Source organism: Uranotaenia lowii, chromosome 2 (genome assembly GCF_029784155.1).
Source record: "Uranotaenia lowii strain MFRU-FL chromosome 2, ASM2978415v1, whole genome shotgun sequence".
Lineage (NCBI taxonomy): Eukaryota > Metazoa > Arthropoda > Insecta > Diptera > Culicidae > Uranotaenia > Uranotaenia lowii.
In genome coordinates this window covers 221,905,286-221,920,502 of record NC_073692.1, presented here as the reverse complement: position 1 = coordinate 221,920,502, position 15,217 = coordinate 221,905,286, and the positions used below count along the sequence as shown (strand labels likewise).

Below are 15,217 nucleotides of genomic sequence, written 5' to 3'. Positions count from 1 at the left end.
ACGAAATTCTGTCACACATGTAAAGCCTCCGATCACTCGCCATCCGAACGAACTTGCCCCAAATGGATAGAGGAATCTGCTGCTCTTCGTATAAGTGTTGAGCAAAATATTCCCGTCACTGCAGCCCGTCAGCAAATCAAAACTACCAACAACCCACAGAGCTACGCTAGAATCACCCGATCTGGAAACGTTCAACAAACAATACATCAATCTCCACTAACTAACCACCAGCAGCAAACACAAGAAAGAACAACACATCAACAGCAGCAAAAACGAGATCACCTTACTTCAGCATCTGGACAACCAGCCATCCATCTGACCATCGCTTCTCCACCCCGGAAAAAGACATCCCCTCAACGCCTCCCTTCAGACTCCTCAAGTGGAGCAGGAGTTGGAAATAGTTCGTCTGAGAAACCATCCTCTGCCGCTGTTCGGCAAAGTGAAACCACTCATAAACCTAACCTTCCCAAACCCTCTCCTTCATCCTCAAACCCTTTCCAACCCCCTAGCAATAAGACTATTGTGAAAAAGACCCTCGGCTCATAGAAACTTGTAAAAGTGAATTGGCCTAATAAATATTTATTGAATTAAAAAAAAAAAAAATAAACAACAATAAACAATAAACTCTCTTTGTCGTCTCAGCGGCTTCCGGTTTTCGATTTCCCTCCGATCCAGACTTCCTGGTTGTCGACAAACGTTCCCCAAACACTTTAATCACATTTGTAACGGTTGATTTAGCAACTTTTAGCGATTTTGCCATGTTTTCGTGCGAGTAGCTCGGATTTTCGCGATGCGCGAGCAAAATTTTGATACGCTGCTCTTCTTTCTTGGACGGCATTTTGACAACTGAAGAGTGAATTCCAAATTCAAAATAGAAGCAACATTCTACACACACACCTTCAAAATGAGGGGTGTTCAGGTATTTTAAATGCAAAATTGAAAGAAATACGTCAAGTTGATATTGAAAAAATTTTGACCGTATCACCATTTAGAATAATATTTATAGTCATTAAACCTTAAATGTTAATCATGAAAATTACGAGTTTCACATAGATTCGATTTATCCTTCTGTTTCTAAGAATTTAAGTCGTTTTAATAAAATTTTCACCTATGAAAAGATAGTTTGTCGCTTGTTTGTCGCAGCAAAAATGAAGAAAAACATCATTCATAGCCATAAGTTGACCATCTTACCCCGCTGGTGCGTCAGTACAGTTTTCCCATACTTCTACTGCCCCAGGGTGGGTCCTCATTATGCTCCTACAGTGACTGATTTTCAGCTTTCGGCTTTTATCAACTTGTTCAAGTTTCAGTCAGTTAGGAAATAGACTTTTTTAGTGTCTGAACACGAAACAATGATGTAACTCACATATTATAGCTGTTTTCTATGTTTATATATGTAAGTGTCCTTCTTAAGGTGGTCATTATGCTTTTATCTCCGCTACGTTAATTAGTTAATATCCCGGAATAAACGAAAACCAAAAAAAATGGTTTTTACACTCACCTTAACAATCACTTCGACGGAATGTGTGTGCCTGGCCGGAGTAACACATGTAAACGTCCCCGAATCATCCTTGACGGCGTGCATAATGCTAATACGATACTCCAGCTGTGGATCCCGCCCTTCATCCGAGCTCCAACCCTCCGGATACTTCCGGTAATCGTGACTGACGTTCCATTTCGGATTGCCAAATCTTCTCATCCAGAGACACTCCAGATGAACCGTCGTTCCCGGATAAACGATTAATTTTCCATCGTTGCTCTGAGCAATGGGACCATTTTGATGTCGGATCAAAATTGTCGGTGGCTTTTCCACTGTTTAATTGAAACGAACGTGTTAAATTAACCAAAAGTTTAATTAGAAAACGAACAAAACAAACTGAAGTAGATACTTACTGGCGTAGTCATTTTCTTGGTTCAATCCGAAACACGAAGGCTTCTGGCCGGTCCATTCCTCCCGAACGCATGTCCGCACGCTCGTTCCAATCATGGCGTACTTCCCGATATCGACACATCTGGAGAAATAATACCATTTTAATAGGAAAATTATTTAGAAGCAAAATCAATTCAAATTTGATACTCGTTTAGCTCTTATCAATATTATTTTCAATTTGATCAGATTAAAGAAGAAAAAAGAAGCGGCGCTTCCTTCAACCAATTCCTTTCAATTGAATTGATTCCCTCCAACAGTTGAAAAGAACTCGACACAAAGTGCTACTTCCTCTTCCGAAACAACTCGGTGTTTAACCACAATGAAAATAAAATCAGCTCAACTTTCCAAGACCATGTACCTGCTTCCCCACTTTGCTCGGGCCGAAGGAGCTACACAAGAAGACTTGCGGGGGAAAGGGATCCAATTTTTCTTCTGCTGCCTTCGTCAATTTACACGTAGCCTGGGTTTCCTATTGAATTTTCCCTCCCACAACTTTCCGGCAACCGTTCAATGGGTGTCGATTGATAACCGATGATGGGCCTCTTTTTTTCCTCCCTTGTGCACTTGACGCACCGGAAGAAGAGGGTTGGAATAAAATGAGAAGAAACGAGTGTTCAACGGTGGCAAGGAGCGATAACGAATCTTGAATAACGGTTCATAGCGGAATCAATTTCTTTAAACAAGGGTCCAAAAGTTTCTCAGGGACAAAGTTGGGAATTTGATTGAATTGAGTAGAGTGATAGAGGAGAAACTAGAGCATATGTCTTTAAATCACACATTATTCTCAAAGGTCGAAGAAAAATTGTGCAAAATTTGATCCATGTAGGACGTTTGTTGAAATTATCAAACACCATATATAAAACTAAATTTTTCTTTCTTTTTTTATTATTTTCTGAAAAACAAAATAATAGGAAAAAAAACTTTGAATTTATAATACTTTTAAATATGTGCTCAATTTCTATTTGAATTCGTGTAAGTCGGTGGTTTCTATGATAACTTCAATACTGCATGGTAACAAAAATGTTTCCATGTCGAATTTTAATCATTTTACTTGAAAACTATAAATCTACATTACCAAAATCATAAGACTTTCACAAATCAGCTCTATAAATCCTATTACAAAGCACAATGGGGAAAAAAGTGTATAAACCACGAAGAAATTCAATATCTTCCCTCTTACTCGAAACAAATCCATAAAAAGTACTTTCTATTAGTGAAAATTTCCAAAGAAGCGATTGGAAATAATTTCAGACGCCGCACAAGCTTACGAACGGAGTTATAGTGCCTTTTAAACCCCTAATGTCTCTAAATTTTGTAAACAAACCAGTACAAAACTTATTCAGACTTGAAAACTTTGAACAAAAATAGACATATCTTGTGAAATTTTTTTTCTGAGAAATTGAATGGAGGCTGTTTGAGCCACCGCACGGATTGTAAACTGGAGTTATGGCTGTTTTACCCTCGAATTCCCAATTTTTTTTTAAATAGTTCAGAAAAAGTAAGATCAGACTAATATTGATTAATGATTTTCAATAATTTAGATAAAGCTTTAATCATAGCCGGAAAAAATCATCGATTCAAGAGGATAAATAGTGTACTTTAAAGATTCTTGCGGTACAGCTTATTCTGAGGACATCGAAGATATGATCTTTCCAAATTTTCAAGTTTCACTTGTATTTTAGATATAATACTTGACAGAATTGTGTGAAAGAAATAATACTTTTCATAAATATTCGAATAAGACAAGTAGGTGATACAACTGAAAGAAATATTGAAGCACTACAGACATTAGTTATGATAAATATTCATTAGCAAATCATTAAAGTTCCTACAATGAAACATTCATTACAGAGGTATCGGCATGAGCAAAATCAATCAAAATTCATTCTATAAGCCACGCGGCACGGCGATTCCTCCTGTATGCTGCTGGTAGGTAGGTTTGGTGAGAGACAGGAGAGCTTAAGGATTTCGTTTCTCTTGGGTCTACGCGGAGGGGTAATAAACTAGTAACGCCAACCGTCTGAAAATGTGTGCTGGACTGGTTGAAATCTGACAGCTTTCAGTATATTGGAAAAACGTTGTTACAAATTTTTGAAAAACTTCACAAAAAGTATACCAATTGAAAGGGCAGATTCTAATGAATCTCTGGGTATATAAGAAGTGGGCAGTTTTAGTGAAAATTTCCGAGAAATCACGATGACAAAACCCCGAGAACCCATCAACCGAAGGGAGAGTTGAAAAATGTCAAAAAAGTTGTTAGTTTCATTCAGATACACTGAAAAACTGTTTTTTTAGAAACAAAGTTTGTTCTATGAAAATAATAAAAAAGTTAACGAAAAATCTAAAATTTGAATTTAAAGAATCGGTCCATTGGTAAACGAGATACAGCAATGCAAAGCCAAAATTGGGTGTCTTTTTTGGAGTAAGATTTTTTTTCTACCGGCATGAAATAAAATATTCGAGAAATTAAGTAATAAGAAAGAAATTTAGAACAGACCCGAATTTTTTGTCGTCCCATTTTTAGCTTCTGCTTTTTACGTATCGAGTTTATAACTATTAATAAGTTTAATTGTAGTAGATGTAGCTCTATAACTCCAGTTTTCAAAATGTATCTTTCATCTCACTTTCACGATACATCCAGCTCTCACATTCTACGACTATTTTTCTCATTATAACTAAATGATCTTTATAGTTTTAATTATGTAATCAATTAAACATTGCATATGAAGCGTTTGGCAGGGATCTCCACGCTTTATTCCTCCCTTTGCTCCAGTATCTTTCACGGTGTTTATATACCACATGGTTGGCCTGGCCGTAGTAATCTCTGCAATGCATGTTTACATGTAAAAGATTACGTTGAAAAGAAAAATGAAAGATGCAAGTCCTTTCATTTTTCAGGATGCTTACACGTTTTGGCCATGTTAGTAAAAGAAGAAGAAGAAGTAAGATTTTTTTCTACCGGAAGTTCTCGAATAGCAGTCAAACCTTCCACAGGCCTCTACATATTTGTACATCTGTAGAAAGGTAAAGTTAGATCCAAACAATAGATCAGGGGATTTTTTTTTATTATCTGACAATTTGCACCGGGGGTCTTCAGATTTTCCTCAAAATTGATTTTTTTTTTTTTATTTTTGCGACTTAAAAACACATGTATTTTTTCAGATTTCTAACATTTTTATTTTTTGAGTTAACTTCGGTTAGATTTTTGTCAATAAAAAATAACCATTTTTCAAAGCTACATAACTCTGTTATTTTTCAACGGAAATTATAAAATAGCACATCAAAATGCATTGAAACTTTATCAACTTTCCAAATAAAATAGTTGAAAAAAAATAAATAAAGACCTTCAACAAGAAAAGTTGTAAATAAACTTTAAATGGCGTCTAAAAGTACCGTCTGCACCACCGAATATTCTGCAAAAAATACCATTGAATAGCTCAATTTATGATGCAACTTTCATCTGAAGACACCAAAGTGGTCCATCAACTCCTTGAAGAGTTATGAAAGAAATAATGACAACAAATCTCTTTTTTGCGACGAAAACAAACAATGGTCGAACAAACGTGGAAACAAAACAACTTACAAAAGCAGGTAAAAAACACTTTTTGTGCTTTGTAGATTACCCCTACTCGCATAACAGTCCCATATGAATTTTCGTCATTTTAGGTCAACATAGGGATTCAAAATAAAACACTAAAAAAGAGGTTTTGTTCTACAAATTTCGAAAAAAATACCAATTTGTGGCTGTCCTTTATGAAATATACCCGAATAACAGTTCCATATGTGAAATACCATAAATTTGGTTACTTTTCAATGCTTCTTTCGGCGAAATAGTCTTCGATTTATTGCTTTGAATCATTTAAAAAAATTAACTCACTTGATGTCGAATGATGCACACGAGTTTTCGAAGGCAGGTCTGACTTCCTTAGGAATGACTTCCTGAGCGAAAAACTATCGGATGCAATCAAAAATCGTAAAAAGATTAAACTTACAATGTGGAATTTACGATATATTTCCAAAAGTATGTTTCTTTTTCTGAAAATTGCATTTAGAAGTTCAAAAATGATCAAATTTAAGTCTTAGAAAGTAGCTTGGTGAGAAAAAAATATTCTGTATGGGACTATTATGCGACTAGATTTGAAAAAGGTTTCAAATATGGTCGATTAACAGTCCCATAATGTATAAAAATAGTGCTCCCGACCTTACCAATAACCCAATTTCGAAAATTTCAGGTCTTACGATTTATTATGACAACCTAGAAACGATTTTCGTTTATGCTGAAAGTGGTGATCACAACTTAAGAATGTATTCCAAAACAGGAAAAACTGATTTTCTCGCTTGCTTGTTTTTGCATATGGGACTGTTATGAAAGTAGGGGCGGTAGAGTGTTGCAGCTAAACTGACTTCATATTATATCCAAAAATCTAATAACGTATTCGTTTATACCCAGTTTTGCACCTGGTCACAACAAGTTTGGAAATTTTTAGAAGTTTATGCGCTCAGTTTTGCATCCGTAATTCCCCAGATTTGATTTAAAATGGACGGTTGAACACTGAAGATTCGTTTGTAAGCGATCGAGGTAGCAAAACACTGACGACGAATTTTGTTCGTTCTAGTATGTGTTACCGTTCGTATTTATGGAGTCTTGAGTTTGTGCTTGTTTCTCCCTAGGCTTAGGTTTTTCAAATTAAGGAATATTCAAATTTATACACTTTACACTAAAACCCCTCACAACACCCACTCCGACACATTATTTAGGCCACTACTCCGACTGGTCTAAGAACCCAAAATCAAAAGGAAAATATGGGAGGAGAGCGAGAGAGTAGTTGGGAAATGAGAGATGGGAAGCTTGGCGGGAAAAATTGGGGGTTCGACAAGATATCGTTTCCGTCGAATCGGCCTATTGCCTTCGAACCTCGGACTAGCAGAAATCAAGGCGTTAAGTGGTAACTTTTAACGGTTTAATTTCACATTCGTATAAAAATTAAAGCTGAAGATTGGGATTCGATATTACGAAAAGGATCAGGTGAGAGTTAAACAAAAGCCAGTTAAAAATATCGAAGGCTTATTGTTTGTAATTCTTTAGGACCCGAAAACGTTGGCTCAGCCAAATCTCACTCGCCAATACCGGAAGTGAGTGCCACGTCCTGAAAGAAGCCAATAGTAAACCGCTCTAGTCTGCCCACGCCACGCTTGTCCAAGAATCCGCTACGCGTCGATTGGCAATATTACTATCGCATGGGATTTTCCGCCAAGGTATCCGCCAAAATCCCCGCCATTGTTCAATCATCTGCTCTACACGTGCTGCCTTAGAATCCCCGGCCTAGTTCCTGAAGCCCAACTCGTGCTTGCTAGCACGGAACAGCCTCCCTCGCCTGCCGTACGAGACTAACATCGAAGCCGCCGAATCAGGTACCTAAAAATCACACAAATTCACACTAAACACTGACACACACACAGATTAAAAAGGTTAGGGAAATAAATATTGTTAAAGGTTAAAATTTGTGTAGCTATTTTCTTAAAAAGAACTCCGATTTGCCAATTAGATCCAGGAGCCGACCTTGGGATCTCCGTCATCACACGCTCGAGCTCAGCCAACCAAAAGAAGGCCTTGTGTGCCCACCCTCCACTGAGTCTCCAGAGGAACGACCAGGGACTCGAGGGCTTAGGCTGGAACCCTTCTGGTTCCGGCAGTAACATATGGTAAACCTCAAAACTGGGCGAATGAAGAAAACGAATACGGTAAAAGTATCACATTTTCAATGTCATATTACCTACAATGGGAATGATGCTTTTTACAGCCGGGACTGGCCATACTGAGCTCTTCGATTATTTCTACATTTTGGTGTCCAGTGCTAAGCTCCCGATATAATAACTATGTAAAGCACGTCTATATTTCATTTTTGAATCACATTTTTGTGATCCCAAACACAGGGACTGAACCTTCTACTATTGGCATTGATTATGCTTCACAATGATCTTTGATCGAAAAGTTAATAAGTTATATAGCATATGACCAGGTTGTAAAAGCAACATTTCCATTATTTGTTATATCACATTAACAATACGATACTAAGAATTTTGGTTAAAATTTAAAGTCAGTTAAATATGCTGCAAACACTCTACAAAGCACAAAAAAGTAGTGTTTTACCTGCTTTGGTGAGTTCTTTTGTTTCCACGTTGTTAGAAGTGCGCGCTACCTCCATATGTGAGTGCAGTTGTTCGACCATTGTTTGTTTTCGTCGCAAAAAAAGAGATTTATCGTCATTATTTCTTTCATAACGCTTCAAGGAGTTGATGGACCACTTTGGTGTCTTCAGATGAAAGTTGCATCATTGCAGTTGCATCATGCAAAATATTCGGTGGTGCAGACGGTACTTTTAGACGCCATTTAAAGTTTATTTACAACTTTCCATGTTGTAGGTTTTTATTTTTTTTTTTCAACTATTTTATTTGGAAAGCTGATAAAACTTCAATACATTTTGATGTGCTATTTTATAATTTCCGTTGAAAAATAACAGAGTTATGTACATAGCTTTGAAAAATGGTTATTTTTTATTGACAAAAATCTAACCGAAGCTAACTCAAAAAATAAAAATGTTAGAAATCTGAAAAAATACATGTGTTTATAAGTCGCAAAAATGAACAAAATTTTCAATTTTGGGGAAAATCTGAAGACCTTCGGCGCAAATTGTCAGATAATTAAAAAAAAACCCCATCATTCAGAAGTTTCATTTCAAAAAGAGCTCTTTTTTGGACTTTTTTCATTTGGAACCGAATACCCTTAGTTTCCTAAAACATATTGACTTATTTCTATAATGTTAAGAAACAAGGATAAATTACCTACACAACGAATATAATATCATCAAAATCGGTCATTATTTGTGGCCAGGGGAGCGATAACAAACTGCAGGTCAAATAGGCCCGAAAAAATTTTAACAGATATTTTGCGAACGGCATGGGAAGGTTAAAACTTAGAACAAAATGGGACGAATCTTGTGTGATTTTTCTCAAGGAATCCAACGAAGCCTATTTGAGCAACCGCACGCCTCGGAAAATGGATTTATGGCTGTTTTAACCCTTAATTCCCCTATGTTTTTAAATTATTTCTAAAAAAAGCATGTTCGGACTTAAAAATTTTCAACCAAATGGTACGTACATGTATCATGTTCACCGTGGTGAAATTGGCTAACGCGCCGTTGTACTGAAGCGGAGATTGCAGATTCAAGTCCTGCCGGTGAGCCGTTGTATCTTTTTCGAAAAATTCATGATATTTACGGCTTATGTTATTTCGTTCTTTGATAGCTCATGTTTCTCTAATGCTTCTCTAATGCTAATTGTTTATTTCATTGATACATCGTGAACGGTGTTTGGGTTGATTAATTACACTAGTTTACTAAATTTAAAAAAAACACATCGTGAACTTTATTGATCGACCTATATTTTTCATGTAAAATTGGGCGCAGAATCTGAAAATGAAATTCAAAAAAATCTCAGTAGAAGTTACAATTACTTAACCATATCAGTAATTTTTGCATTTTTTTAATTATTTATCGAACCGCAGTATACTAATCATAGTATAGGAAAAATTAAACTTGGTAAATCTCACTCGCTCCAAGTCAAAATTAATTTTTAGCTTACCAGAAGGTCACGTGCCAAATTTCAGAAGGATCTGACCATAGGGAGAGGTTGCTTGAGACTTGGGTCCCAAACGTGAATAAGATTTTAAGGTATATGCTCGGGAGAAGCAAAAAAAAACTGGTTTTTCATTAATGACTTTTTTCTTCGCAAGCCGATTGATTTTTTCTAATTAATTTTATTAAAACCTAAGTTGAGACAAACATTTCTCCCGAAGACTGTAACACGATTGGACTTAAAACAAAAAAATTATTGCGGATCAAAGGCTGAAATTTTTTTTTAACACGAAATTAGTACATACTCTTTACGCATTGCGATTTATACGTGAATTTTCAGCCGAAATACAATCTACTAGTGAAGAAAAAAGTTATTAAGGTAATACTTTTTTTTTTACAAAATATTTTTTGCTTCTCCTAAGCATAATGCCTTAAAGTCCTATTCACGTTTGAGACTCAAGTAACCCCTCCCCATGGTCAGACCTTTCTGAAATTTGGCATGTGACCTCCTGGTAAGCTAAAAATTAATTTTGACTAGGAGCGAGTGAGATTTACCAAGTAAAATGCTTCCTATACTATGATTAAAGTCTGCTTCATTTAATATTGGAACAAATTCTTTTGCTCATTGTGGCGCTCCTAGTGGACGGATTTGGAAACTTTTTTCACCCACGTGTCGGGAAATTCATTACCTTTCACCATGTATTTATGTCATAACACCAAACGATAGCATTTTGTAAACAACCGCCATGGAAGCCGAACGGAGAGATCAAATTGTGCACAGTTTTCTTGAAAATCCATTGTTGTCGGCATCGAAGCTAGCTAAACAGCTTAAAATGCCCAGAAATACCGTATAGCGTGTTATCAAGCAGTACAAGGAAACATTGACGACGGCTCGAAGCCGCATTCGAAGCGTCGGAGTGGAACTGTCGACCGGAAACTGCGTGGGAAAGTCATCAAGGCCGTCAAGAGGAATCCCAATCTTTCAGACCGCGATTTGGCCAATAAGTTCCAGGCCGCTCACAGTACGGTGCGACGAATTCGTCTCCGGCAGTCTTCACGAAAACATGTACCGAGTTCAACTTGAGTGCGGAAATCCAGGCGCAAGTTTTCTCTGAACTTGCACACAAGCTTGTACTTGGGTTTAGTTCGAACCTAAACTCGAGCACATTTTTTGTACCCGAGTGCGCTCCCCGATGTTCGTACTCTGGTTCGCTTCGGGTTCGTACCGAGTTTTGTACTCACAGTGGCTGGCTGAACTGAAATTGAATGTGTCTGCCTGTGTACGCCTGGGTGTTGAATGTGGTATGAATTATTTTCTTCAGTTAGTTTTTCTATCGTTTGTGCGTATGTAAATCAATTTCAATGCTGTTTTTTGAACATTTTTGGAGTTATGTATGGGGTTGTAAAACCGATTCAAATATATATGGTTGGTTCTTAAAAATTGTTATGAAATTTTTTTGTCTGTCGGTCAAAAAAAAGAAGAAAATTTGTTTTTCTGGAACTAGGTTGTTTCTCAGAAAACCGGTGATTTGATAAAATGTTTGGAAATTGCCATTGCAACTCTCGCTCCGCATATCTCATAAAACAATGTTTATATTTCTGAGGCATTACAAAATGCAATCATAAAATGGATAAATCATCGCATGGCGAGTAGAAAACATGGAAAATTTTGAAAAATTTGAATAAAAAAAAATTAAAAAATTATCAAAATGACACAAATGGAAAAACGACCAAACAATCAATATCAAAAATAGCTAAATTGACAAAAAAAGATGAAAATTCAAAAATGGCAAAAATATCACACATGGCATAAATGACCAAAATATTAACCTTCCAAAGCTGTTCGCAAAACATCCGTTTCTGGGAAATTTGAGTTGCAGTTTGATGACGTTCCCCCGGCCGTAAATGTTATCCGATTTTTATGATATTATATTCATTGTGTAGGTTATTTATTCAAGCTACTCAACATTTCAAAATTAAGGCGATATGTATTACAAGCTTTGAGGAAACTGGTTCAGAAAGAAAAAAATTTAAAAAATATATATTTTTAAAATACTCATAACTTGTGGCAGCTTTTCTGTATTTGAATGTTTAATTGATGTTTGGACTTGTCAAGAGTGTACATCTATCCGACGATGTTTAGATATGTGGGGATGCAATGAATGTTTTGACCGCCATTTAGTATCTTCCGCTTGAAAAAAGTCTTACTTTAAAAAACGACATCCAATTTTGGCTTTGCTTAGCTGTATTTCTTTTTTTAATGAACCGATTTTGATAAATTAAATTTTAGTTTTTTGTCGTTAATTTGATTATCATTTTGATAGAACATAGTTGGTCTTTCAATAATCCCAGTTTTTCAGTATATTGGCATGATGTTCATATTGACCCGAACAACTTAGGAGGGTTAAAAATGACATCAAATATTTTCACTTTGAAACTGACAAAACAGGAAAATAAACAAAACTCAGAATTATTTAGAAGATTCGTTGGATGGATTTCATTGTGCTAACTTACCACTGGTAAGATGTTAGAAAATTGAAATACCTCATTTTATTGAATACCTACCAAATTGAGAATTACATATATTTTGTTTTATTTGTTCTATAATTAATTTGTTATATGAACTTTACAGGCCCTTTTAATTCAATTTTTATAAATTGGTTTTATAGTTGTATTTCGCATCATTTATTTATTTTATTGATTTTTTACACAATTCCTTTATAGAAAAAATATGTTCATCATACTCAAAAGCTCATAACAGGCCGTACTAGATAATTCGAGTGTTTGTAGACTGGATTAGTCGTACATGAAAAAATGTTTTTAGCGTCCGTCTTTATAACTTCGTTTAAGTTTTTAATCGTTTTATTAATAATTGATCATGATTCAATTTATTTTTAACTAATTCACATAAAAATGAAATCAATCATTTCAATGTGTTGCTCAGTTATATGGAAGTTGAAAGAAAATTATTGAAATAAACATCGAAACTATACAAATTTTATAATCATTTTTCAAATGAACGATTAAAACTATTTTCATTTTGTTAAATTTTGAGATACAACAAACAGCGAACTGGAAAGCGAATGTTGAAAATTAAAAAACGATTTATTTGTAATCAAATTTTTAAAAATTTCGGACTGCAAAACATTATTTTTGAACCTCTGTTTTGTACGTTGAAGGTGAACAAACTTGTACTGATCATCTGAACATCGTTTTAGCGTATGATTAACAGTAGTTGTTGATTTTATTTTTTTTTTTTGTAAATTATTTATTTGAAACGGCAGGTGTTGATGATAATGATGAATTTATGAACGAAAAAACGATAAAAATCGGATTTTATTTCATCGACAGAAATTTTATTGATGATTTTAGATTTGGATGGTAACATTATAAAATTGTTTGTTTTATACGGAACTCGAATGTTGATATGAAATAAAGATTTCAAGTGATTATTTATCATAATCGGTTAAAAATTGTAGAAGTTATGGCCAAGGTTGCCGAAATCACAGAATAATTTATAATTTCAGAGCATTTCGAGCATATTTTCGTCACAGATCCTGTGTTATAGAATACAGTATTCACAGATTTTTGAAATTTGGTATGTCTTTCCAAAAAAAATTCAATCCATATTTACTTTGGGATTCTGACTCAAATTCATGAAAATGTTGTAAAGTTAACATTTTCGATATTAATTGTAAAAATAAGCATATAGGACATTTTTTAAGTGAAAATCGTATTAAAACATTACAAAATCGTATTCAAACATTACTTTACGATAATAATAATATTAGTATTTTTAAATGATTTAACAAACCACAGCGCAAAATAGAGTTACTAATCTTAGTATAGGAAGAATAAAACATGGTAAATCTAACCCGCTTTGAACTCAAATTAATCATTGGCTTACCAGAAGGTCACTATTTTAACTAAGCCAAATCTGACCATCGGAAGGGGTTGAGATTGAGCCTCAAGCTCGAATGAGATTAAAAAATATTTTGCTCGGAAGATGCACAAAAAACAAATTTTTCATTAATAACTTTTTTCCCCACTAGCCGATTGATTTTTTTAAATAATTTTCTCAAAGCCTAAATCAAGACAAATGTTTAACCCGAAGACAGCATCATGATTGGAATTGAAACAAAAAAGTTACCTAAGATGGTCAAGCGCTTACACTTTCTGCATTATATTCCTTTTCCTTAATTCTGAACATGGATGCGCGCACACGGGTTCGAACACGAGCTCGAACTTGTACCCTGCACTTTGAGTGCGGTGAGTTTAAATGGGTGCGTGTTGAACTTGCGCCTCGAAAGTTGTGTGCAAGTAAGTGCAAAAACTTGCGTGCACTTCGAACTCAAGTTGTACCGTGAAGACTGGTCTCCGGGAAGGAATAAGGTCATTCCGAGCCAGCAAACAGCCAAATCGGACGCTGAAGCAGAACAATGTGGCCAGAATCCGTGCTCGAAAGCTGTACGACCAAGTGCTGACCAAGTTCGACGGATGTATTCTGATGGACGATGAGACCTACGTGAAGGCGGACTTTGGGCAAATCCCAGGTCAAAAATTTTATTTGGCGACGGCTCGGGGGGGTGTACCTGCAAAATTTAAGTTCGTGTTTGCGGATAAATTCGACCGCAAGTACATGATATGGCAGGGGATATGCAGTTGTGGACAGAAAACCAAAGTCTTTCTCACTGACAAGACAATGACATCAGAAGTCTACAAAAAAGAGTGCCTACAGAAACGGATTCTGCCGTTTATTCGTGCCCACGATCGTCCAGTAATGTTTTGGCCGGACCTCGCAAGCTGCCATTACAGCAAAACGGTTATGGAATGGTACGCAACGAACGGGGTCAGCGTAATACCGAAGGACCTCAACCCCCCAAACTGCCCCCAGTTCCGGCCGATAGAGAAATACTGGGCAATCACGAAGCGGAGGCTTAAGGCAAAGGGAAAACTTGTTAGGAACATGACTCAAATGAAGAACTGGTGGAATCAAATCGCCAAAACGGTGGACGAAAAGGGTGTGCGCCGCCTAATGTGCCGTATTACGGGAAAAGAACGAGAATTTCTTCGAAACAGCAATGAATAATTTTTTTAATTTTTTTTTATGAAAGAGTAAAGAAAATGCTACATTTGTATGAAAAACAAATTATGAATTCGTTAATAAATGACTGAACTACACGCAATTGTTTGTGTTCCAATATTAAATGAAGCAGACTTTAGTATACTGCGGTTCGTTAAATAACTAAAAAATGCAAAAAATGCAACAACCACTTGAAATCTTTGTTTAAAATTCACATTCAAGGCCAATAGAAAATTAGATTTTTTAAGTGTCACCATCGAGTCAAAAACTTTCGCTCAAACTAATTTTTCTCTAAAAAATGAGTTCTTTATGTTTTAATCCTTTATAAAGTCATCAATATTACAGTTGATGATGCGCAAAAATGATGCTCTGATGATCGATAGAAATTTATTCACCTTTAATATGCAAAAAAGAGATTTCAAATTACTGTTTCAATCTAAGTACAAGTACTTTTTTTATTTTTTCAAAATTTCATATTTGAAGCATAACTCAAAAACAGTTCCATTGAGATTTTTTTAAGTTTCATTTTCGGATTCAGCGTCCGATTTAACAACTAAAATGACCTTCAGT

The 15,217-nt window shown here is 35.6% G+C and overlaps 1 protein-coding gene across 2 annotated transcripts in view; it reads right to left on the bottom strand.

Annotated features, from left to right (window-relative positions):
• LOC129748269 (protein lev-9) overlaps positions 1-15,217 on the bottom strand; it is a 122,152-nt gene that overhangs the window by 33,098 nt on the left and 73,837 nt on the right. For both annotated transcript variants that reach the window (XM_055742808.1, XM_055742809.1), the window contains 2 exons: positions 1,894-2,012; positions 1,502-1,812 (listed from right to left, as the gene is read on the bottom strand). In XM_055742808.1, the coding sequence (XP_055598783.1) occupies positions 1,502-1,812; positions 1,894-2,012 (430 nt within the window). The remainder of the gene's footprint in view (positions 1-1,501; positions 1,813-1,893; positions 2,013-15,217) is intronic.